Below are 26103 nucleotides of genomic sequence, written 5' to 3' on the forward strand. Positions count from 1 at the left end.
ACAGCTTAAAACAGTGAATGTTTATTATTTTTCAGGTTCTGTGGATCAGGAATATGTGAAAGGCTAAGCTGGGATGTTCTTGACTCAGGGGCTTTTACGAGGTTGCAATCAAGGTATTGGCTGGGGCTGCACTCATGTGACAGCTTGACTGGGGCTATAGGACCCATTTCTGACATTGCTCACACATGTGGCTGTGGGAAGGCAGCCCCAGTTCCTCACCACCTGGGCCTAACCATAGGGCTGCTTGAGTATGCTTATGACAATTAAATTAGCTGCATATCAAGTGCTCAGTAGCCACGTGTGGCTGGTGGCTATTGTGTTGGACTAAGCAGTTAAGACTGACAGGTCCCCATGCACAGGGAACAGAAATTCAGTAGGATCTCCCACAATCAAATGTGTGATTCAGATTGGGCAGACATGGAAATAACAGAGGGGCCAGCGGGGACCTGACCTACTCTAGGGGTTTACAGGAGGTTTCTCTCGCAAAGAGACACGGAAGCTGGTGTTCATCTAAAGGAATATGCTAAAATTCAGCTCTTGTTGCAATAATGCTGTGGAAAAAAATACCCAGCCTCAGGGGCCACAGCCACAAACATTTATTTTCATGCTCCTGGGGCTGCATGCTCACTGAAGTTTGACTATTATAAGCTGGGCTTGGCTGGGGGTGTCACCAGGGAAGGATAAGGGTCATTGTCCACCCGTGGCAGTGTGAAGGCTTCCTCTCTCAAAAGAACTCACACTGGGATATAGACACTGCCACCATGGTGGGGCTCTGTGTGGCATCGGTGCCCCTGTGTCCCCTGCTCCATGGCCATATTAGGACAGGACATCTTCCCTTTGCAACTTGACAGTAAACCTGAATATTTTTCTAACTGGAGTCTTTAGATCCCAGAGTATCCAGGGACTTGTCTGTAGAGTTTAAGCATTTTCCAGGAATTCTGGTATACTTTCATAGTACTGATAGTTACCCCAAATGATCAGATCACATTCTAGGTTATCTGGAGAACCACAGTCAAAATCAAGAACCATGATACGTTTTCAGCCTGTGTTTGCCTTTGTATTTTTGACTGAATTGGTAGCCAGCAGTCATCTAAGTAGACAGTGTGAGCTTAATTCCAGTATATCTCAAACTCCTGAAATCCAGGTTTGTTTCCATCATCCTCACCGCCCCAAGACAGCACGATGGTCCGAGACTCCACAGTCTTTGGGCAACTGCCACAGCCTCCTAAATGCTCTCCTTATTTGCCTCTTCATCCTCTTACCCCCAAAGCAGTGTATTCTCCACATGGCAGCCACTTAATAGGCAAAGAAACTGGGAATCAGCAGGGATGACTAACTTGGCCTTGACTATCATGGTAAGTGTCAGAACCTCAATGGGAACCCAGCCAGTCTGACTTTCACTTAGTCAGTCAGTGGTAAGAATAGCATTTTGGGATCAGCCTGGCCTGTGGGTGGATCCCAGTTCTGCTGTGCAGTAGTTGTGTGAGCTTCAGCATGTGATCACCTTTTGTATTTTCACTTTTCTTGCCTTAAAGTGCACTAATAATAACCTCATAGAGTTCAAGTGAGGAGTTAGAGAAGTCATTGCAGCGGGGGCTGTCAGGGCCCCCAGAGCCTTACAGTTCGGAGTGTTGGGGCCAGTGCCTTATCGACACAGGACTTTCTTCCAAACCACAGATCTCCCTGCCCAGACAGAGCTGAAATGCTGAGGAACTAATATACATAGGAGCATCTTTCTACCATGACTGCTGGCATATAACTAGTCTAGCTTCCTCTCCTCTTGGGTGTAATAATTCTGAGGTATGTGTGCTACACGGTTTCCCAGAACTCCCCAACAGAATTAAAGCCCAGATGGCCACCATGGTAACATTCTTTATTGGCCATCTCCCCTACCCTGTCTCCTTCCCTGACTACCCTGTCAATGTTTCCTGAGACCTCCTACCTGCATTCAAATCCTTGTCTCAGGGTCTGTTTTTGGAGAACCCAGACTAAAACACAACGCAATCATTTATTCATTTAACAACTATTTATTAAGCTCTTCCATGAGTTAGACTCTCTGCTAGATCTTGGGGATGTTGCAACGGACAAGACAGAACGTATCCCTGCTCTCAGGCAATGGCAAGTAAATAAATAATGCCATCATTTTGGATAGTGACAACTACTGTGAAGAAAATGATGGGATAGTGATGGGAGCAGGTTATATGGAGTGGTCAGGGAGGGCCTCTCTGAAGAGCTGATATTTAAGCTGAGACCTGAAGAATGAGAAGGGACCAGCCAAGAAACAATTTTGGGAAAAAGCATTCCAGAAAGATAATTGTTAAGTAGACTCTGACATAAACATGTGCTTGGAGTATTTATTCAAAGGAACAAAATAAAGTTACAGAGTTGAGGTGTAGTCAACTAGAGAGAACATGTTAGAAGTAAGTTGGGGAAGTAAAAGTAAGCAGAGGCCAGATCATGCAGGCCCTAAGACATGGTAGGAAATCTGGATTTTATTGCAATGGCAATGACAAGCTACCCAGAGTTTTCAGCAGAGGAATGGCATGATCTTAGTCAATAAAACACAAACAAACAAATTCTGTTAGGCTCGGTATGGGAAATAGTCTGTAGGCGACAAAGGCAAGGGCAGAAGCAAGGAAACTTTGCTGGCTATTGCAGTAGTTTCTGATGAGATGTTGGTGGCCTGGGCTAGAGTTGTAGCACAGGAAGTGGGTAAATTTTAGACATTTTTAAAATGTTTATTTATTTTTGAGAGTGAGGGAGTACGAGCAGGGGAGGAGAAGAAAGTGAGGCAGACACAGAATCCGAAGCAGGTTCCAGGCTCTGAGCTGTCAGCACAGAGCCTGATGTGGGGCTGGAACTCACAAACAGTGAGATCATGACCTGAGCCAAAGTCAGATGCCCAACCCACTGAGCCACCCAGGTGCCCTGAGACATTTTTGAGTTAGAGCTGGCAGGACTTGCTGACGGATTGAATCTGGAGGTTGAGGGAGAGGAAACAAAAATGGCCCATTTCAATTTCTCCTAGTGCAACTGGGAGGATGGTCGGGTCATGTACTGAGATGGGCTACCCTGGCAAGGAACAGGTTTTGGGTGAGGATGTGAGTGTGGAAATGAAGAGTTCTGTATTAAGGTAGAGTCGGTCATTAGATACCCAAGAGGACGTGTCCCTGTAGGCAGCCGAACTATGGATCTGTAACCACCCTCTCAGGGTGGGGGTTCAGGCTGGAATGGCAATGGGAAGTCTTTAACCTCTAGCACAGCGCTGTCCAATAGAAAGAGTATGTGGGCCACGTATACAAATTATTCTTTAAACATTTATTATTTTTTAAAAATACTAATTTTGGGGGAGAGTGCAAGCGGGAGAGGGGCAGACAGAGGGGGCAGAGGATCTGAAGTGGGCTCTGCCCTGACAGGCTGACGGCAGCGAGCCTGATGTGGGACTGGAACTCACAAACTGTGAGATCATGACCTAAGTGTAAGTTGGAGGCTCAGCTATTTATTTATTTTTGAGAGAAAGAGGGAGTGGGGGAGAGGGAGAGAGAGAGAGGAGGGGGAGGAGGGGCAGACAGACGGGGACAGAGGATCTGAAGCAGGTTCTGCACTGACAGCAGCGAACCCACAAACCATGAGATCATGACCTGAGCGGAAGTTAGTCGCTTAACGGACTGAGTCAATATACAATTTAAAACTTCCCAGTAGCCACAGTAAAAAAGTAAAAAGAGGGGCACCTGGGTGGTTCAGCCGGTTAAGGGCCAGACTGTCTCAGGTCAAGTCATGATCTCTCAGTTACTGAGATTGAGGACTGCGTGGGGTCTGCGCTAACAGCGCGGAGGCTGCTTGGTATTCTGTCTCTCCCTCTCTCTCTCAAAATAAATAAATAAACTTAAAAAAGTAAAAATAAACAATTTAAATTATGTTTATTTAGCCCAGTATATCCCAAATATTATTTTAACACGTAATCAACATAAAAATGATTGATATTTTGCAGTCTTTCTTCCACACCCGGTGTGTATTTTTTTTTTTTTAAAGTTTATTTATTTTAAGGGGTGGCAGGGGCAGAGAGAGAGACAGAGAAAATCCCAAGCAGAGGCTATGACAGCGCAGAGCCCCATGCCGAGCTCCATCTCATCCATAGGGAGAGACATCGTGACCTGAGCCAAAATCAAGGGTCGGATGTTTAACCCAGCGAGCCACCCAGGCGCCCCTCCGGTGTATACTTTACATTTAGGGCACATTAACTCGCACTCACTCCATTCCAAGCGCTGGGTTGCCGCAGGCCAACTAGGGGCGACCAGACAGGTCAACACCGCAGCGGTTCCCCAAGGCGGGGAGCGGGAAGCCGGGAGCCACCCGGCCGGCACAGGAGGAGGCGCTTCCGGTGCGCCGCCAGGGACGGAAGCCGAGGCGGACCGGAAGTCGCTTGTGCGCGCGCTCCGCGGCGGCGGAAGGCGGAGGTGGGGGTCCAGGCCGCTTGAGGGGAGCTCCTGTCGCCGGTTGCTGGGTTTTGGGGCTGCGGGAGGTGAGCGGCCGGGGCGGCGGAGGTGGCCCGTGTTTGGGGCAGGAGGGCGGCGGGGCCCCGCAGGTGCGCGGCGTTCAAAGGGAGATGGCGCGGGCCCTGGAGTCAGGCTGTCGGGTTCGCGCCCCAGCTCCGCTGCCTGCTCGCCTGTGACCTTGGGCAAGTCACCCCTCCTTGCCCCCAAGCGTTAGCCTCTTCACCTGTGAAGCGGGGATGATAGAAGCTGCTCTACGCTGCTGCTGTGAGGATTAAATACTGTAATCCATGGGAAGGGCTAAGCACCGCGCCTGAAGCCTGGTAACCACCCAAGAAAATGTTTGGGATGTTTATCGTTTATGTTCACTTTTGTTGAAGTGAGGTTGCCGTCTTAACGTTATTGGCGACTACCAATTTTTGAGCCCCCCCCCCCCCCCAGCCCCTACATTGTGTTCTGCAGACATTTTGCTTGCGTTATCACATTTGATCCCCCCAGCATTCGCAGAGATGGGTACTATTGAGAAATGGAAGCCCTCCGAGTTTAAGAAGCACCCCAGGTGCCCAAGGTTACCTGGCTAGGCAGCATGTGGGTCAGACTACGACTCCAGAGCTCATGCTCTTAACTGTATTGCTCTGTACCTCCCAGGAAAGGGAGTGTGGGCTGCAAATGTGCAGTTATTGAAGACTTACTGTTGGGTTTTTAATATTTCTTTAATTGTCACAACACCTCTGGGACACAGGTACTGCTTTTAATCCTTATTTTACAGATGTGGAATTGGCAGCTCAGAGATGGGAATTTGACTTGCCCAAGGTCACACAACAAGTAAGGGGCAGGAAAGAGTGACTTTAAAGCTCTCTCTAAAAGACTGCTGTTCTCTGATACTTGAATGTAGCTTAGCATTGCTCCTGCCTAAAGTGCGGGTAGCCTATATGGCAGGTGATCAAGTGAGAAAGGTCATCCGCCACATCTGCTCATTTTACATGTACGGCTCGTGCCAGGAGTCAGTTACTGAATGGGAGATGCTGAGAATGTAGAAATGAATGAGATTTGTTCCCTGCTTTTAGGAACCTGTCTGCCTGTAAGGGATGGCAGAAGTATAAGTAGTAATTAACAGCAGAGTGTGATGAGTCTTGAGATAGAGATTAGAAGGAGGCTTCGGGAACCCAGAGGAGGACCCCAGCTTAGACTTTGAGGATACAGGCTTCTAGGAGGAAACAGATCTAAAAGCTTAGGAGTTGGCTCAGTAAGTATATAGAAGATATACTGGGCAGAGAGAACAGTGTGTATAAAAGCCTAGAAGCTAGTGAAGATCAATACAGAAATGTCTGGTATGACTGGAGTAAGGCAGTCAGGCTGGAGACCCTGAAGGGGTCTGAAGTCCTTTAAGGACGTGTGGTAGAAAGAATGTCTCCATCTCATTCTTTGAGTCATCTAGGTTACTTCCTGGGAGGCATCCACTGTTTCTTTAAAAAAAAATTTTTTTTTAATGTTTATTTATTTTTGAAGGAAACAGAGCGAATGGGGGAGGGGCAGAGAGAGAGGGAGACACAGAATCCAAAGCAGGCTCCAGGCTCTGAGCTGTCAGCACAGAGCCTGACCCAGGGCTCGAACTCACGGACAGTGAGATCATGACCTGAGCCGAAGTCGGACACTCAACCAACTGAGCCACCCAGGTGCCTGCAACCACTGTTTCTTATGCATTCTGTAGATACTATGTTCATTTATAAGTGCGTACCTTAATATTCTTGCCTTCCTTCCCCCACAGATTAAAGTACAGCATATTATAGGTACTATTGAACACTGTGCTTCCTTGTTTTTGTCATGTATAGATTCAGCCTTACTTTCCAACAGTTGCATTTTATTCCATTGTAAGGATGTACCATGTCTTATTTAACTAGTTCCCTTTTGATGGCATTTAGATCTTTTCCATTCCTTTGCTATTAGAAACACTGCTGCATTGAATATCTTTATACGTGGGGCATTTTGTACATGTAAGACTGTATCTGTAGGATAAATATCTAGGAATGGAACTGCTTGGTCAAAGTGTTTGTGTAATTTTCATGGAAAGTGGCAAATCACCCTGTATAAAGATTTGCAATATTCCATCCCCCCAGCTGTGTGTGAGAGGGCCTGGGTAGGAACTTTGAAGGCAGCAATTTGAGATTCTTGGAGGGTGGGAGGAGTCACTGATCAGACATGGTGCCTCATGTTAGATACTTACCATTTGAAGGAACTCAAAGGAAGATGCCTTCAGACAGTGGTTTTCATAGAAACAGGCATTGTAGCAAGGTGGCTAGGAGCGCCTGCTTTGTAGTCCTATAGACCTTCATTTGAGTCCTGGCTCTGTTGCTTAGGTGGAGCTTAGGTAAGTTCCTTAGCCTCTCTATGTCTGTTTCCTCATCTCTGAATGGGGTAACAATGGTGTCTACTGTCTATTTTGCCAAGGATTGCTGTGAAGATTTAATGCATTATTACACGGAAAGCCCTTGAAACTGTTCCTAGCACAAGGTGCTACTTTGTTATTTTGTCACACCATCTCATCTCTCTACCACCATTTTGTTTTGAAAATTGCCTGGATTTGTATATCTCTGGCACCCCTTTGTGTGATCTTGGGTAATTGCCCCAGTTTTTTTTTTTGTTTTTTGTTTTTTTGTTTTGTTTTTTGTTTTTAACCTGTAAAATAGGGATAATATTAAGAGTATCTTCTTGGGTTTTTGTGTATTAAATGTATTAATACACTGGAAGTGCTTATAGCATTGCCCTGTATGTTGTGTTAGTAAACATTGGTGATACGTGTTCTTCTTTTGCAGACTTTGGCTGTTGGTTTAGTGCCATGCATCCTTTACAGTGTGTCCTGCAAGCACAGAGATGGGGCCCCTTGGCTTCTGTGTCCTGGCTGCTGTTCAGGACCTGCAGGGCACAGAGTAGTGTCCACGGCACCACATGTCCCGGTCCAGGGAGGCAGCAGGAAAATGGAGTTCAGAAGGATTTCAGCTCTAGGCTGGCTGCTGGCCCGACTTTTCAGCATTTTTTAAGAAGTGCTTTAGATCCTCAAGAGAAGCCTGACGTGGAGGACCCACCCCCCTATCTCACAGTGGATGAACTTTCTGGGAGGCAGAGAAAAGGTTGGTTTTATTTTTCTTTTCTCTTTGGACTTCTGCTTTGCTCCTTTCCAGCATTCCTGATTCTTAATTGTTCTTTTATTGCAGACCTGGCTCTGCAGGGTTAATAGTATGGGAAGGCTGCTGGCTTATGGAATTGTCAGACTTTATCAAGTCACGTTAATATAAAGAAACTCATACTTTTGGTCCATGTGACTGGGGGTGGAAGTCCTGGGGAGTCCTCTCTTTGGTTACTTTTGGAAACCCTATAGTCTCTGTTCTGATTTTTAGATTGTCTTAAGTCATAAGGCACCTTTCACTATTGGTGCTGTAGAAATTCACTTTTTATGCTTCAGTAAAGGTTTTCTGAGAAACACTATGCAGTCAGTTAAAATACCTTTTCTTTTTTTCTTTTTCTTTTTTCTAAAGTTTATTTATTGGGAGAGACAGAGAGACAGACAGGGAGAGAGAGAACCAGTCGGGGAGGGGCAGAGAGAGAGGGAGACAGAGGATCCAAAGCCGGTTCTTTGCTGACCAGAGAGCCTGATGCAGGGCTTGAACTCACAAACTTCGAGATCATAACCTGAGTAGAAGTCAGATGCTTAACCAACTGAGCCACCCAGGTGTCCCAAAATGCCTTTTAAAAAAAAGTTTGAAAAAATAAAAAACAAGTTTGAAGAGACATTGAAGGGCAACCAGATCTCTCCCCCTTTGCTCTGTTTCAAAAAAAATATTTCCTTCTATAATTCTTTTTTTTCCAAATGTTTAAATATTTATTTGCTTGTTTATTTTGAGAGAGAGAGAGAGAGAGAGAGAGAGAGAGAAAGTGTGTGTGCGTGAACAGGGCAGGGGCAGAGAGAGAGAGGGAAAGAGAGAATCTCAAGCAGGCTCCATGCTGTTAGCACAGAGCCGGATGGGGGGCTCTGTCCCACAAACTGCGAGATCATGACCTGAGCCAAATCAAGAGCTGGATGCTTAACTGAGCCACCCAGGTGCCCCTCCTTCCATAATTCTTAAAGATTTGATTGCAATCATATAGCACAAAACATTTGTAACTTGATGTTTTCATTTGACACTTTTCTAAATACTGCAGTCTTCATAATCAAATTTTTAAAAATTGGTACAAAATATTACATTGTGCTGTACTATGATGTATCTGTTCCCTATAGTAGGACATTAGGTTGTTTCAAAAGTTTTTATAAGTAATGCTATAGTATGTATCTTTGTATACACACACACACACATATACATATAAGTAGTGGGTGTATATATTCTAAGACCTTTTTTTTCAGAGTAAATATCAAGGAGTTGAATTAGTAAATCAAGGAGTGTGTACATCTTATGACTCCTGCTAGGTATTTTGTAGTCTTTTTTTTTTTTTCTTTTTAAATGTTTACTGATTTTTGAGAGAGCAAGCACAAGTGGGGGAGGGGCAGAGAGAGAGGGAGACAGAGGATCTGAAGTAGGCTCCAAGCTGTCAACACACAGCCCAATGTATCTCAAACCCAGGAACTGTGAGATCATGACCTGAGCCAAAGTCAGGTCATGACCTGAGCCTCAACCTGCTGAGCCACCCACACACCCACTAGTCCTCTTTTTTTAGACAAGGAAAGTGAGCCAAAGAGCATTAAAAAAACCCCAAAATCTGATGTTTCTTTCTTTTATAAATTACTGCTGTTTTCTGTTGGTTTTCATAGGATTTTTTTGTCATCAACTTTTAACTTCATTTTGACTTTATTTGGGTCTGTGGATTAAAGATTGCTGGTGGGGACAGGGGTTGATAGAGGAATTTAGTTTGAAAGGGCTTGCCAGAGTGTGAAATTGATGTTCCTATTTTTTTTTTAAGTTTATTTATTTATTTTGAGAGAGAGAGAGAGTGCAGCCAGGGGAGGGGCGGAGAGGGAGGAAGAGAGAGAGAATCCCAGGCAGGCCCCATGCTTTCTCATGAACCGTGAAATCATTACCTAAGCCGAAGCCAAGGGTCCGATGCTTAACCGCTTAATGGACTGAGCCACCCAGGCACCCTTTGATGTTGTGAAAGCTTTAGGTGGCTCAGTTGGTTAAGCATCCAACTCATGATTCCAGCTCAGGTCATGATTTCACGGTTTGAGAGATTGAGACCTGTGTTGGACCCTGTGTTCACAGTGCAGAGCCTGCTTTGGATTCTCTCTCTCCCTTTTTCTCTTTGCCTCTCCTGCACACTTGCTCACATGCTTTCTGTCTCTCAAATAAATAAACATTAAAAAAGAAGCTTTATGCACATGTGTTTTACGTCATAATACAGCTATACTTTTTTTTTTTTAAAGGTTTTATTTTTAAGTAATCTCTACTTCATCGTGGGCTCTACTTCAACCTGGGGCTCAAACTTACACCTGGAGATCAAGAGTCCCATGCTCTGCTGACTGAGCCAGCCAGGTGCCACAATGCTTGCTTTCATTTGAGATGTATATTTGTAATTTGTAGTTTGTTTGTAGTAGGAAGTTACCTCATTTTTATTTTGTGGCTTTGTGTACCCTCCTGCCATTGTTGTTATTTTCAGAGGTTGGAGAACCTTGTTTTGAGAAGGAGGAGTGTAATGGATTTAAATTTATTTTTGGGGCCCCTGGGCAGTTCACTTGGTTTAGCCTCTGACTCTTGATCTCAGCTCAGGTCTTGATCTCCAGGTTGTGAGTTCAAGCCCTGTGTTGGGCTCCACATTGGGCATAGAGCCTACTTAAAACATTTTTTTCCCCCCTAAGTTGATAATCAACACTATCAGCTAGTCCTCCCTTTTCTGTTTTTATAACCACGTTGCCTTGATTCTCAGGTGCATGTTTCCCCTGTATTTTAAATGACATGGCCTGTAATTATGTATGTATGTATTGCAGTATTTCTTTTGTTCTAAAAGGCTGTTGTTAATTTGGCAGTACCTCTGGCAGTTAATGGTATCTTAGAATTGAGGCAACAGGGGACTTGGATAACTGGTTGCCTCAGATGTTTCTGGGGCATTTGGGAAAGAGACCTTTTGAGACATACGGTCCCTTTTAGTCTGCCTACTGTGGAATCTTCCTCTCATTACAGTCTACCTGGAGACCTATGGCTGTCAGATGAATGTGAATGACACAGAGATAGCCTGGTCTGTCTTACAGAAGAGTGGCTACCTGCGCACCAGGAACCTCCAAGAGGTACGTGGGTTTTCTGCTTCCCTTGTTTCCTGGGCCTGGATGAGACTCTGCATTTGTGCCAGGACTTATTTTTTTTATTTTTATTTTTTTAATGTTTATTTATTTTTGAAACAGAGAGAGACAGAGCATGAACGGGGGAGGGTCAGAGAGAGAGGGAGACACAGAATCCGAAGCAGGCTCCAGGCTCTGAGCTGTCAGCACAGAGCCCGACGCGGGGCTCGAACTCACGGACCGTGAGATTGTGACCTGAGCTGAAGTCGGACGCTTAACCGACTGAGCCACCCAGGCGCCCCTGTGCCAGGACTTAGATACAGCTTTAGAAACAGGGTATGGCCTGGTGAGAGTGGGTTTCCTTGAGTAAAGTGTGTAGCATGGGACTAAGGTATATTTTTGTTCTGGTTATTTTTGAAACTTTTATGGTGGTGCTCATTTTTAGGCAAGGATCTAGGTTAAAAATGGGCTGTGAGGTGGAAGGGAACGGAGGAGTTAGTGTTTAATCTCTGTACCCAACAGAGGAGATTTAGTTGGGGAACATGAAATGATTCTGGAGCTTGATGGTGGTAATGATTGCACAATAGTGTGAATGTACTTAATGTTCCTGAACTGTACACTTAAAAATGGTTAAAATGGTAAATTTTATGTATGTTTTTACCACAGTAATAGGAATAATAGGGAAGAAAAGGCTGTGGGTAGTGATTCTACAAGGCAGATTTCAGAGATTGTAATTTTCCTTTTTTTTCCTATTTTTCCACTCAGGCTGATGTGATCCTCCTTGTCACATGTTCTATCAGGTGGGAGTTTGTTCTTTACCTAGAGAGCGAACGTGTTTTGTGTCAGAGTTAGCAGTGCCAGGCTGGCCTACCTGTGGAGATGAGTCAGTGGACTTGCAGTTTTACAACATGGGAGATAGCAGCGATGGAACTGGGCTGACATTTGCCGAGCACATGCTGCGTATCCTGTCTCGTGCTGAGTACTATACATACGCTGATTTAATTCTCACAACCACCCTATGGGGTAGGTGCTATAATCGAACCCATTTTATAGATGAGGAGTATGTTGAGGCACCCAGCTTTTCCTAAGGTTTCTCTTGCAGGTAATGGCACTTGTTAGGATGTAGCATCATGAGGGTTAGGGTGCAGTCAGTGGCCGGGGACAGGGTTCTTCTGAACGGAGATGGGTGGCATCCATCAGAAGTAAACATATTCTGTTTCTTACTTTGTTTCTGTGTACAAGACACATTTGTGTTAGTGTTTCCTCAGTGTTAATGGAATCCAGCATTTTTGTTGGGGGTGTTTCTGCTGTAAGACACTGAACTAGATGGCTTTGGGAGATTCAGAAATGAACCCTCCTCCATGGAGCCTTGCTTTAAGGAGCTTAGTCTGATATGGGAACTAATGCAGAGACACAAATAGCTCTAATATCTGGCAGAAAGCACTATATAAAAAAATCAAACAATAAAAGAGAAGTTGCTAAGTATAGGGCAAAGTATAGTTATAAGGCAGTTAAAAGGCGGACAGACTCTGTACGAGGCTTTGTGAAGTAGATTCTGAGTTTGACGTAAAGGCTTGTCAAGAGTGGAGATATGCAGGAAGGGTGTCATTGTGGAAATGGTGAATTGTAGCAAGTGGTGCTTCTTCAGTTGGCTCCCTGCCTGTCTTCCCTTAACTTAAAAGGTAGATATTCATTTAAAGGGTTGAAGTTTCTTTTGATTTTATTTCCGTTGCCCCACTCTTTTAGCTTGTGGTATAGTTGATTTTCAGGTTCAGTTATACCTCTTTTGATCTTTGTAGGGAGAAGGCTGAACAGACCATCTGGAATCGTTTACATCAGCTTAAAGCCCTGAAGACAAAACGGCTCCGCTCCCGAGTGCCTCTGAGGATTGGGATTCTAGGTATCCGGTAATTTGGAGATTTTGTGTTTTGATACTTGGGCTCCATGAAAATTAAAAAAAAAAATTTTTTTTTTTATGTTTATTGATTTTTGGGGAGAGAAAGAGAGACAGTGTGCAAGCAGGGGAGGGACAGAGAGAGATGGAGACACAGAATCTGAAGCAGGCTCCAGGGTCTGGGCTGTCAGCACAAGAGCCCGATGCAAGGCTTGAACTCACAAGCTGTGAGATCATGACCTGAGCTGAAGTCAGATGCATAACCAACTGAGCCACCCAGGTGCCCTGAAATTTTTTTTTTTGAGTTTATTTATTTTGAGAGAGAGAGTGCATACATGTGCAAATTGGGGAGAGGCAGGGGGGGCGGGGGGGGGGAAGAGAGAATCCCAAGCAGGCTCTGTGCTGTCAATGCAGAGCCTGATGTTGGGCTTGATCCCATGAACCTTGAGATCATGACCTGAGCTGAGATCAAGAGTCGGATGCTCAAGTGACGAGCACCCAGGTGCCCCTTCATGTAGCTTTGTATGCTAGGGTTTCCGTTAGATGCTGGATTCCCAGCGTTTGAAGAAATGTCATGCGTCCCATGTAACTTTTGTATTTGATGTCAAAGGCTGTAGCATGAAATAAGCTAAAGCTCATAAAAAGGGCTTTTCACAGTGCCTTGAAGTCATGGGTACTCAGAATATGGTCTGTCCTTGTTAGAGTTTAATGGGGCTGATGGTGGCAGAGTTATGGATAGGAGAGAGTTTGGTGTCTGAAGCAACAGCATGAATTTAGAGTGTAGGCACCTTTCGTCTTGACTCCTGAAGTAGAGCCAAGTGAGGATCTAGATCTGCACTGACCAGTATGGTAGCCGCTAGCCACATGTGGTTATTTAAATTTAGCTAAAATTAAATAATATTAAAATTTACTTTTTCACTCTCACTAGCCACATATTGACTTCTCAGTAGTCACACTTGACTAGTGGCTACCATTTTGGACAGCACAGATAAAGAATATTTCTATCATTTGAGGAAGTTCTGTTGGACAGCTCTGATCTAGATAGCTGGAAAGTATATCTCAAAAATGAATATTCTGTACCCTCTTGGTCCCAGAATTTAGTTAATGTATTTAACTTTAAAATTGGCTGTCCATTGTGGAATGATTAAATTAATTCGTCTTGATGGGTCAAAACATAGTTGGAGCATATCCTGTTATACAGATTAATGTACTAAGTGACATAGGAGGATGGAAGGATTAGCTGAAATGTTTTGTTTCTTTTTTTATTTTTTATTTTTTAATGTTTATGTATTTTTGAGAGACAGAGAGAGACTGAGTGTGAGCTGGGGAGGGACAGAGAAAGAAGGTGGCACAGAATCCCAGATAGGCTCCAGGCTCTGAGCTGTCAGCATAGAACCCGATGCGGGGCTCAAACCCACGAACTGAGAGATCATGACCTGAGCTGAAGTTGGACGCAGATCTAACTAAGCCCATCCAGGTGCCCCTGAAATGTTTTGTTTCATTTCAGTTCCTTCATTATAGAAGCCCCTGGCTATGTCTTTGTTAGGAATTTCAGAAATCCCCCCAATACTTTGTTTTTTATTGTGATAGAATATAGGTAACATGAAATTTATCATTTGAGCCCTATTTTAAAATGTACAGTTCAGCTTCAAGTTTATTCGTATTGCTGTACAACCATCGCCACCATCCATTTCCAGAATTTTTTCATCTTCCCCAACTGCAGCTCTCTACCCATTAAATAACTTCCCATTTCCCTTCTCACCTTAGCTCCTGGCAACTTACCATTGTACTTTCTGCCTCTATGAATTTGATTATTCTCGGTAACTCATACAAGTGGAATCATGGAATATCTGTCCTTTTGTGAGTGGCTTATTTCATTTAGCACAATGTCTTCAAGATTCATCCATATTGTAGCATATATCAGAATTTCCTTCCTTTTTTAAGGCTGAATAATATTCCATTTTATGTGTACACCATATCTGTTGATGGACACTAGGGTTGCTTCTACCTTTTGCCTATTGTGAATGATACTGCTATGAACATAGGTGTATAACCAAGAATAGGTTTTTTTGTTTTTTTTTTTAATGTTTATTTTTGAGAGAGGGAGAGAGGGAGGGGCAGATTGAGGGAGGACAGAAGATCTAAAGCGGGCTCTGTGCTGACAGCAGTGAGCCCGATGAGAGGCTCAAACTCATGAAACCATGAGATCATGACTTCAACTGAAGAAATCAAGAGTCAGACCCTTAACTGACTGAGCCACCCAGGTGCCCCTGGATGATGGTTTAATTTTTTTCTGAGCATTTAATTGATTTCTTTAGTTGCTTGCTTCCTTTGGTTTTCTCATATAGGAAGATGCAGGTTCCAGTGCTATGGAAGTATTGGGCAAATTTGGGGAATGATGATGCTAGACTAAACTCTTAGAGAAGTTTCTGTGCCCTGGTCGCTGAATGTAGCTGGAGGTAATGTGTACTGAGAAGAAACCACGAGACCAGATGCATTTGTGAATGGGTACTTATTTTGTTTTCCTTCCTCAGGCTGCATGGCTGAGAGATTGAAGGAGGAGATCCTCAACAGGGAGAAAATGGTGGATATTTTGGCTGGTCCAGATGCCTATCGGGACCTTCCTCGGCTGCTGGCTGTTGCCGAGTCAGGTCAACAAGCTGCCAATGTGCTGCTCTCTCTGGATGAGACCTATGCTGATGTCATGCCAGTCCAGACAAGCCCCAGTGCTACATCAGCCTTCGTGTAAGACACTGCCCAAGAGACAGGGAGTGAACTTCTCCTTTCTCACTCTTAAAATAATGTTAATTTTGCTACATTAAAGCAAATTAATACATGCACATAGGACAAAACATAAAAAACAAAAAACTGATAAAGTCAGACTCCTTCACATCTCTTCTCCCCGGTCTTGTAGGCCACCTCAGAGGCAGCCATGTTAGTAGTTTCTTGTATAGTCCTTTTAGGAGTGTTCTTTCCATATCCATTCATACATGTAATATGGGATCTTTCCTACCATTCTTTCTGTATTCTAATTTTTTACTTAAGAAAATATCTTCAGTTTTCCTATTCCTTTTTTTCTTCCCCTGAACTTTAACTGAAAAAAAGTAGTAAAATCTGGTGACAAAATAGTTCATATTTGTTGAAGAATACGTGGAAAAGATAAAAAAAAAAAACATAAAGAGGAAAGTAAGAGTCACCTATATTCCAACCACCTAATGATGAACACTGTTATCATTTTGCTATATTACTCCTGTCCTTTCCTGTGTGTGTATGCTTTGTACCTGCGTTTAGTTGTAAAAATGGGCTCTTGATGTACTTGATTTTATAACCTTACCTTAAATGGTGAAATATTTTAATTTCATGTAATTAAATTTTCTATAACAGAGATTGGCAAATTGGCAAAAAAAAAATTACAGCCTGTTTTTTGTAAATGAAGTTACTGAAATATAGCCTTACCATTTGTTTATATATCATCTGTGGCTGGTTTTGCCATTACAGTAGCAGAATTGAGGAATTGTGACACAGACCGTGTGGTCTGCGAAGCCTGAAATATTTACTGTCTGTTTCTTATAGAAAGTTTGTCAGCCTCTGTCATTTTAATGGCTATCCCACACTTCTTGGAAAGCTTAATAAAAACAATAGCTAACATTTATTAAACAGTTCTAAAGTGAACATCTTTGATATTCATAATTATTTCCTTAAGGTAAATTAATGTTTTCATATACAGGATGCAAATGGAAGAGAGTGATTTAACTTAGAAACCTAATAATTGGATCAGGAATGAGTGAGAACTATGAATTCCTGTTTTAAATCTGAAGTTTCTCAGGGGCGCCTGGGTGGCTCAGTCGGTTGAGTGTCTAACTTTGGCTCAGGTCATGATCTCGCTGTCCATGAGTTCAACCCCTGTGTCAGGCTCTGTGCTGACAGTCCAGAACCTGGAGCCTGCTTTGGATTCTGTGTCTCCCTCTCTCTCTGCCCCTCCCCTACTTGTTCTCTTTCTCTCTCTCTCTCTCTGCAAAAATAAACTTAAAAAAGAAAAAAGAAATCTGAAGTTTTTCCTCCCCACACACACTTCATAATATATATATTTTTCTGGTGTAGATGTAAAAAGTTCAAATGTTTTCTATTCATGGGGTATACTCCTGGTACATCTGCACCCTTTCCCTCACCACTGTGCTCCCTCAGGGTAACTGCTCTATCTACCAGTTGCAGTGTGGTTTATATCATGTGCTTAGATACTAGTTTTTAAAGATAAAAAATGTCTGCCTTAAAAATGTCTCAGATTGGTCCAGTGTGAATATGGTGCCAAGAGGATTCAGAGCCAAAGGATAACGTCTAGGGAGCTCTGACCTGCTCCTTGGGTGGGAGCAGGTGTCCCATTCCTCTTACTAAGTTTTGGTGCTTTTCCCCCAGGTCTATCATGCGAGGCTGTGACAATATGTGCAGCTACTGCATCGTCCCTTTCACTCGTGGACGGGAGAGGAGTCGGCCTGTTGCTTCCATTCTAGAGGAAGTGAGGAAGCTTTCTGAGCAGGTGAAAAGTTCTGTTGGCTTTCATCTTATAAGTGTGTTTTTAGGAGAATGAGGACAACCTTTCTAGTTTTGCTTCCTGTGCTGTCTCCGAGCTGTAGAAGTTTAGAACCATACCTGGCCAGGAAGAAATACTTGGCTGAACATCTTTGATTTGCTGCCCATGTGAAGTTTGCTTCAGAGGCAGCACAGTGGAATGGAGAGAGCATGAGTTACAGTCAGATGACTGAGTGAATTCTGGCTGTACCATTCTCTGGTTTAGTGCCCTGGCACAGGTCATGTAACTATCTTCTTTTAGTTATTTATGAAAAAAATTTCTTCTTAAGTTTTGTTCATTTATTTTGAGAGAGAGAGAAACAGAGTGTGAGCAGGGGAGAGGCAGAGAAAGGGAGAGAGAAAGAATCCCAAGCAGGGTCCACACTGTTAGTGCAGAGCCTGATGCCAGGCTCAGACTCACGAACTATGAGATCATGACCTGAGACGAAATCAGGAGTCAGATGCTTAACCCACTGAGCCACCCAGGCACCCCCTAACTATCTTCTTTTAAACACAGTTTCTTAATCTATGAAAAGAAGATAAAATAGTAACTTCCATTCTGGGTTATTGAAAGGATTGTCCTAATTTAAATGGTTTTTTGTTTTGTTTTGTTTTTAATTTTTTTTTTTTTTAACATTTATTTATTTTTGAGACAGAGAGAGACAGAGCATGAACAGGGGAGGGGCAGAGAGAGAGAGGGAGACACAGAATCCGAAGCAGGCTCCAGGCTCTAAGCTGTCAGCACAGAGCCCGACGCGGGGCTCGAACCCATGGATCGTGAGATCATGACCTGAGCCGAAGTCAGACACTTAACCGACCAAGCCACCCAGGCGCCCCAGTTTTGTTTTGTTTTTAAAGTAATCTCCATACCCAGCATGGAGCTCAAACTCCCAACCCCAAGATCAAGAGTCACATTTTTGGGGTGCCTAGGTGGTTCAGTCGGTTAAACATCAGACTCTTGATTTTGGCTCAGGTCATGATCCCAGGGTTGTGAGATTGAGTCCCTCACATTGGGCTCCATGCTGGGCATGGAGACTGCTTAAGATTCTCTCTCTCTCTCTCTCTCTCTCTCTCTCTCTCTCTCTCTCTCTCTCTCTTTCTGTCACTCTGTCACTCTCACTCTCACATTAGAAAAGTCACATGCTCTACTGACTGAGCCCCCCCATAGTTAAAAACTTTTTTAATGTTTATTTACTTATGTTGAGAGGGAGAGAGAGAGAGAACGAGAGTGCACACGCACCCAAGAGAGCGTGGGGGAGGGGCAGAGAGAGAAAGGGAGAGAGAGAATCCCAAGCAGGCTCTGGGCTGTTGGCGCAGAGCCCCACATGGGGCTCAATCTCATAAATTGTGAGATCATGACCTGAGTTAAAATCAAGAGTTAAACGCTTAACTGAGCCACCCAGACACCCCAGTTTATTTTATTTTATTTTATTTTTAATTTTTTTTAACGTTTATTTATTTTTGAGACAGAGAGAGACAGAGCATGAACGGGGGAGGGGCAGAGAGAGAGGGAGACACAGAATCGGAAGCAGGCTCCAGGCTCTGAGCCATCAGCCCAGAGCCTGACACGGGGCTCGAACTCACAGACCGCGAGATCGTGACCTGAGCTGAAGTCGGATGCTTAACCAACTGAGCCACCCAGGCGCCCCCAGACACCCCAGTTTAAATGCTTTTAAACTACCTGGCACCCAGTAAATTTTCAGAGAATGCTTTATCCATTCTAGGAAACCTCCCAAATCTCTTGTTCATTTTATCACAGAGCCAGCTCACTAGTTGAGGGACAGAGAACAGATGAGGGTAGTGAATCCCATCAGAGGCCAGAGGGGAGATAATTGCTATTTTCCTGCTATTGGGAGCTTGTCTCCCCCCCAACTCTAGGCCTGGATCTGCTAGCCCTGAAAAAGAGGACAGTAGGTGGGAATATGGAGCTTTTCTTTCATTAGAGTCTCCCTGTTTCCTTACTTGCTTGGCTCGGGAACTGTCGGAGGCTAGCTTCTGCTCCAGTTTTTAGTCAGCAGTTTCTTCTTACAGTCTGGCAGTGCTCTCTTCTCATCTCTATCCCTTAGTTCTCAATTCCCTGTTTGGTCCCTGGCTGCTCTCCATACCCCACCTCTGCAAGTGCTTCCTGGTCTCCAGTTGTCTCCTTCTCCCCTTCCACCTCTCCCACCATAGCAGAACTCTTCAGGATAGACACATTCTGTTTATTTATTTTATTTATTTATTTTTCAAATTTGTTTATTTATTTTGAGAGAGACAGAGTGTGTGAGCAGGGAAGGCAGAGAGAGAGGGAGAGAGAATCCCAAGCAGGCTCCACATCATCAGCACAGAGCCTGATATGGGGCTCGAACTCATGAACCTCGAGATCACGACCTGAGCCGAAACCAAGAGTTGGATGCTTAACAGACTGAACCACCCAGGCGCCCTTGTTAATATCTTTTTATATGTGTGTGTATTTTCCTTAGTTTTATATATATATATATTTATAATGTAATATTAATACGTAATATTAATAGTGTTAATTGTTTATATATAAATATATAATAATATATATAATATTGTCATAATAATATATATAATATATAATGTATTATACCTAATATATACACATAATATATATAACAATATAACATAATATATAATATAATATATAGTATTAATATACAATATTAATATATAATATTGTTTAGTCACCTCTAATATTAAGGCACTCCCTTAGTCATGCCATTGTTAAACCAAATTAAAAAAAGTTACAAAGGACATTATTTGGACCGTTGTTAAAAATTTGATTTATAGTATGTGGATATTTAGGGGCAAAAGAGCATGTTGTTTGTAACTTGTTCTCAGAAGGCTCAGAAAAATATGTGCTTGCATGTGTATGTGCAGAGAGAGGGTGTATCTGAGTGTGAGCATGTGAATGATAAGCAGATGGTGTGCAGTGCTAACCGTGAACCTGGGCAAAGAGTATATGGGAGTTCTTTTTACTATTCTTGTAATTTTTCTGTAAGTTTGAAATTGCATCAAAATAAAGTTAAAAAAATAGTCTATTTATAGCAACTTTTTTTTTCTTAGTGAAGTTTTATAATGCAAGTTTTCAAACAGGTAATTTGAAAGTCTAGTACAGTAAGTACAGTTAATAAACTTGTCATATTTGCTTTATCTTCCTGTCTTTATATATGCATAAATATATGTTTTTTGAAACATTTCAAGGCTGAGTTGTAGATATCAGGCTTCTTAACCCTGTATATTTCAGTATGCATCTTCTCAGAATAAGAGTTTTTCCATTCATAATACCATTATTACATGTAGAAAATTGAACAACTAATATTATATGATATGTAACTCATATTCAGAATTTCTCTTTTTTAAAGTTTATTTGTTTATTTTTAAGTAATTTCTTCACCTAATGTGGGGCTTGAACTCACGATCCTGAGATCAAGAGTCACATGCTCTTATAACTCAGCCAACCAGATGCCCCTCAAAATTTCTTAATTGTCCAAAAATATGTATGTATGTATGTATGTATGTATGTATTTTTAGAGAGTATGAGTGGTAGAGGGAGGGAGAGAGAGTCTTAAGCAGGCTCCAGTGTGGAGCCGGACATGGGACTTAATCTCATAACCTTGAGATCATGACCTGAGCCAAAATCAAGAGTTGGATGCTTAATCTACTGAGCCATCCAGGCACCCCAAGAATATCTTACTGCTTTTTTATTTTCAAACTAAGATCCAGTCAGACTTTGTGGTTTTATTTGTTGTTTTTTATATTTTTTCATTCTCTCTTAATTTAATTTCATTTTTTTTTGTTTGCTTTAAATGATACATTAAGTTTTTGAAGAGATCAGATACATCTGGATTTGTCTGATTGCTTCTTAATGTTGTCATTTAAAATATTCCTCTGAATTCTGATAAACTGGAAGTTAAATGTAAAAGCTTAATTCAATTTAGACTAAATACTTTGGGAAGAATACTTTATGGGCAGTGATTATATAATATTCAACTGGCAGAATGGTGTCATAATTTGATTTATAGTGTTATAGATTAACCATTATTACTGAACATTGAATTTCATCCAGGTTTTTGCTATTCTGAAAAATGCTTTGGAGATTAATTTTTATGTAAGGTTTTATTTTTCTAAAAATTAAAAAGTTCTTTTAAGGTTTATTTATTTTTGAGAGAGAGAGAGAGAGAGAGACAGTGCAAGCAGGGGAGGGGCAGAGAGAGAGAGGGAGACACAGAATCCGAAATAGGCTTCAGGCTCTGAGCTGTCAGCACAGAGCCTGACGCAAGGCTCGAGCCCACGAACCATGAGATCATGACCTGAGTCGTTGTTGGATGCTTAACCGATTGAGCCACCTAGGTGCTCTTGTAAAGTTTTATTCTGAAGTTCAGTTCTTCAGACAAGATGCCCAAATACGAAATTACTGGGTTAAAATACAGAGTAGAATACATCTATGAATGGCTCTACGTGGGTTGAACTAATATCAATTAGTGATTTGGCATGAAACTACCAAAAAAGTTTTAAATTGCTTCCAATATATTCACTTTCCCTTTCTCAGGGGCTGAAAGAAGTGACACTCCTTGGTCAGAATGTTAATAGTTTTCGGGACAGTTCAGAGGTCCAGTTCAACAATGCAGTGTCTGCCAACCTCAGCCGTGGCTTCTCCACCAACTATAAACCCAAGCAAGGAGGCCTTCGTTTTGCTCACCTTCTGGATCACGTCTCCAGAGTAGATCCTGAAATGAGGATCCGTTTTACTTCTCCCCACCCCAAAGACTTTCCTGATGAGGTGAGTATCAACAGTGAACCGTGCCAAGCTGTTATCAGTATGTGTAAGCTTGCCAAAGGCTGGACCCAGTGGGATACAGCAGTCCTTGAATCTTGCTCAGGGGATCTTGTGGTGTATTGCCCTTTGATTCCACCAGAGTTAAAGTCCACCAGTGTTGGGGCAGAGATAGGACTGATATATTTAAAAAAAAAAATTTTTTTTTTTGTAATTGATGTATAGTTGACACACTATATGTATATGATGTATAGTTTCAGGTGTACAACATAGTGATTTTGGCAAGTTTTATGTTATGCTGTTCTCACCACAAGTATAGAGATAGGACTGATATTCTGGGAAGTTAAGGTCACCTGGGACCATGAGGACTCTGCGGAGAGAGGTTTTATTACAAGATTTTATGGGAAGGACAGAAAGGGAGGCGATATGTTGCAGTGGGAAACAGTCCAGACTTTGGCCTGAGACAAGATGTGAGTTAAATCCTAGCTCTTCCCTTGCTTTATTAGTAGGTATGACTATTTCATCTTGTCCTCTTCGTCTGTAAAATGAGGTTAATAATAGCCTCCTGCTTTTTGGGGGGGTTGAGAAATAGGTATATTGTATGGAAGGTATTTACCAAGTGCTTTAGTAAAGCATAGAATGTATAGCCTACATGTGAAGCCTTTTTTTAAAGTTTTTAAAAAATTAAAAAACTTTTTTTTAAAAAATAATGTTTATTTATTTTTGAGATACAGAGAGAGCACAATTCGGGGAGGGGCAGAGAGAGAGGGAGACACAGAATCCGAAATAGGCTCCAGGCTCTCAGCTGTCAGCACAGAGCCTGATGCGGGGCTTGAACTCACGAACCACGAGTTCACGACCCGAGCCAGAGTCAGACGCCCGACTGACTGAGCCACCCGGCAGCGCCCCTTAAAGTATTTTTAATTTGGTGAAACATCTGTCTTTTTGCCCCACTGCTACTTTTTTCTCACTGGATTGTCTTCTTACTGAGTTGTAAAACTTTTTTTATGTATTCTTGGTACAAATCCTTTGTCAGTGTATTTTTTCAAATATTTTTTCCTTGTTCCAGTTTCTTGATGGTGTCTTTTAAAGTAGCTAATTAGTTTGGAAGTTAGATGAAACAAATACCAGTTTTCCTTTTTGTCCATGTCAGCCCATGGCTTGAATCTGACCTCTGCTTGCTTGCGTCACTTTTTGAAAGCGGAGATGCCATCAAGGGAAATGTCTGGGACAGACAACATGGCTTGAGCAAAAGTAAAGGATTTGGGTAATTCATGTGTTTGGTTTAATCAGCCTCTTAAGAGGGGCACCTGGGTGGCTTAGTCGGTTGACCGTCTGACTTCAGCTCGTGTCATGATCTCACGGTTCGTGAGTTTGAGCCCCACGTTGGGCTCTGTGCTGACTGCTCAGAGCCTGGAGTCTGCTTTGGGTTCTGTGTCTCTGTCTCTCTTGGCCCCGCCACTGCTCACACTTTGTCTCTTTCTCCCTCAAAAATAACTAAATGTTAAAAAAAAAAAAAAGCATTAAAGCTCTTTAAAAAACAAAAAGTCAGCCTATTAAGAAACAGTGGGGGTGGTATTCCTTTATGCAGGATTCTTTGGTGAGACTGTGATGACCTTTAATGTGTTCTGTTTGATCAGGTTCTGCAGCTGATTCATGAGAGAGACAACATCTGTAAACAGATCCACCTACCAGCCCAGAGTGGAAGCAGCCGTGTATTGGAGGCCATGCGGAGGGGGTCAGACTTGCTTGGGGGAGGGAGCATCCTGCACCTTTCCATGTTTTCTTAAGGACCACAGAGTGTCTAAGAACCAGCATAGTGTATAGCACATAGTAGCTGCTCAGTCAATATTTGTTATGTGAATAAACCCATGGACATTATAACCTGTTTCTATTTACTCCCTAAGTATAGACTAAGGACTGGATCACTCATTTCATTTGTTTAGCATGTTTTTTATTAAGTATTTACTGTGTGGCACACTCTTTGAAATATTAATCCTTTAGCTTTTAACATTAAAGTTTTTTAGGCCAGGGATGCCTGGGTGGCTCAGTCATTTAAGCGTCTGACTTAGACTCAGGTCATGATCTCACGGTTCGTGAGTTTGAGCACCCCATCAGGGTCTGTACTGGTGGTTGGAGCCTGCTTGGGATTCTTTCTCTTTGTCTCTCTCTGCCCCTTCCCCACTTGCGTGTTTGCTCTCTCTCTCAAAATAAATAAATAAACTTAAAAAAAGTTTTTTTAAGTGTTAGAATTTAAACGCGTCTCTGGTTCACTTACTTTGGGACTAATATGTACTGTAGAGATAAGACTGAAAAGATAAGGTGACAAATGGCAGGCTGTGTGGAACTAGTGCTTTGCCTTGTTTTCCACATTGGCAGTTTTAGAGATCTTTTTTTTTTTTTTTTTTTTAAAGTTTATTTATTTTGAGAGAGTGAGTGCGTGCACTCGGGCATGGGATGGACAAAAGGAGAGAGAGAGAGAGAGAGAGAGAGAGAGAGAGAGAGAGAGAATCCCAAGCAGGCTCCAGGCTCCATGCTGTTAGTGCAGAGCCCCACACAGGGCTTGATATCATGAACTATGAGATCATGACCTGAGCCCAAACCAAGAATCAGACACTTAACCAACTGAGCCACCCAGGTGCCCGTAGAGATCCTCTTAAATATTTAATCTGTCTTCACTTATTAAATCAAAGGCTATTGGGGCGTCCAGGTGGCTCACTCAGTGAAGTGTCCAATTTCAGCTCAGGTCATGATCTCACGTTTTGTGGGTTCAAGCCCCACTTCAGGCTCTGTGCTGACAGCTCAGAGCCTGGAGCCTGTTTCAAATTCTGTGTCTTCCTCTCTTTCTGCCCCTCCCCTGCTCGCGCACGCGCGCTCTCTCTCTCTCTCTCTCTCTCAAAAATAAATAAACCTTAAAAATAAAAGGCTACTTATTTATATTTTTAAAAAGGCTATTTAAAATAATGTATGTTCTTGAACTAAAGAATCATGGGCTCTAGATTAGGTTACACTACAGGATTAGCATCAAAAGGACTGTTCTGGATACTTCAACCTACGCTTGTACTGTCCTATGTGGATAAGAAGTGATTATATGTGGTAATGCATAATGTTCTCTTTTTACAGCATTCATTTAAAGAAGATTGGTTCATCTAAGCCTTTTTTTGTTCCTTCTTGCAGATATTCAAGAGAAGCTTATGTGGAGTTAGTTCATCATATCAGAGAATCTATTCCAGGTACATTTAAGAAATGTATTCTGCTGAGCACATTACTGTACCAGTGACCACAGTGCTTTTTTCAGATGCAGGCAATGCCTGTGGTACTACCTTAATGAAAAAAAGGGACTACCTTCTATACTTCCGTTCCTCCTCTTCATTTTTCTCTTTCTTTTATTTTACTCTTTTTTGGTTTTTTAATGGCTTGGTCTTGCTAGATATACTCAAAGGTGTCAGCTTGTGGCCTCAATGCTAAAGAGATTTCTCTCTCTTTTTTTATTTATTTTTATTTTATTAAAAATTTTTTTAAAATGTTTATTTATTTTTGAGAGAGAGCGAGCAGGGGAGGGTCAGAGGGAGAGGGAGACAGAATCCCAAGCAGGCTCCGGGCTGTCAGCACAAAGCCTGATGTGGGGCTTGAACCCATGAACTGTGAGATCATGACCTGAACCTAAACCAAGAATCAGACACTTAACCAACTGAGCCACCCAGGCGCTCCTATTTGTTTAGTTTGAGAGAGAGAGACCGTGTGCAAGCAGGGGAAGGAGAGAAAGAGAGACTCCCAAGCAAGGCTGCATACTGTCAACACAGAGCCCAATGCGGGGCTCGATCTTACGAACCGTGAGATCACGACCTGAGCCGAAATCATGAGTCTGACACCAACCGACTGAACCACCCAGATCTCCCAGAGATTTCTTTTCTACAGTATTTGTGTTTCTGAACATATGGGAGAGACCTTGTTCCTTCTTTGTTAGCTGGCAGGTATGGTCTACATTAGTTCTGATTTGGGGACAGTTGATATCTTTAAAACTGTCCTTAGAGGTAATTCCTATTATCATAACTTCTTTTTCTCTTTTCCCTTCTAATAGAATTACTTTGTAGTAGTCTTTTAATTTAGA

The 26103-nt window shown here is 42.6% G+C and overlaps 1 protein-coding gene across 3 annotated transcripts in view; it reads left to right on the plus strand.

The window, feature by feature from the left end:
- The first annotated feature begins 4389 nt into the window (after positions 1-4389).
- The window catches only part of CDK5RAP1 (CDK5 regulatory subunit associated protein 1), an 81563-nt gene continuing 59849 nt past the window's right edge, over positions 4390-26103 (plus strand). For 2 of the 3 annotated variants that reach the window (XR_002082511.2, XM_019458779.2), the window contains exons 1-10: positions 4390-4522; positions 7307-7621; positions 10658-10761; positions 11518-11552; positions 12552-12652; positions 15181-15391; positions 17060-17180; positions 21768-21998; positions 23633-23730; positions 25170-25225. Coding sequence is in view for 2 of the 3 variants with exons in the window: in XM_019458779.2 (XP_019314324.2) it covers positions 7330-7621; positions 10658-10761; positions 11518-11552; positions 12552-12652; positions 15181-15391; positions 17060-17180; positions 21768-21998; positions 23633-23730; positions 25170-25225 (1249 nt within the window). In the remaining variant the exon portion in view is untranslated. Of the gene's footprint in view, positions 4523-6010; positions 6170-7306; positions 7622-10657; positions 10762-11517; positions 11553-12551; positions 12653-15180; positions 15392-17059; positions 17181-21767; positions 21999-23632; positions 23731-25169; positions 25226-26103 lie in introns of those variants that run through there. The other variant, XM_019458781.2, reaches the window with a different exon arrangement.

Source organism: Panthera pardus, unplaced genomic scaffold, assembly GCF_024362965.1.
Source record: "Panthera pardus isolate Hobbes unplaced genomic scaffold, ASM2436296v1 HiC_scaffold_25, whole genome shotgun sequence".
Classification (NCBI taxonomy): Eukaryota; Metazoa; Chordata; class Mammalia; order Carnivora; family Felidae; genus Panthera; species Panthera pardus.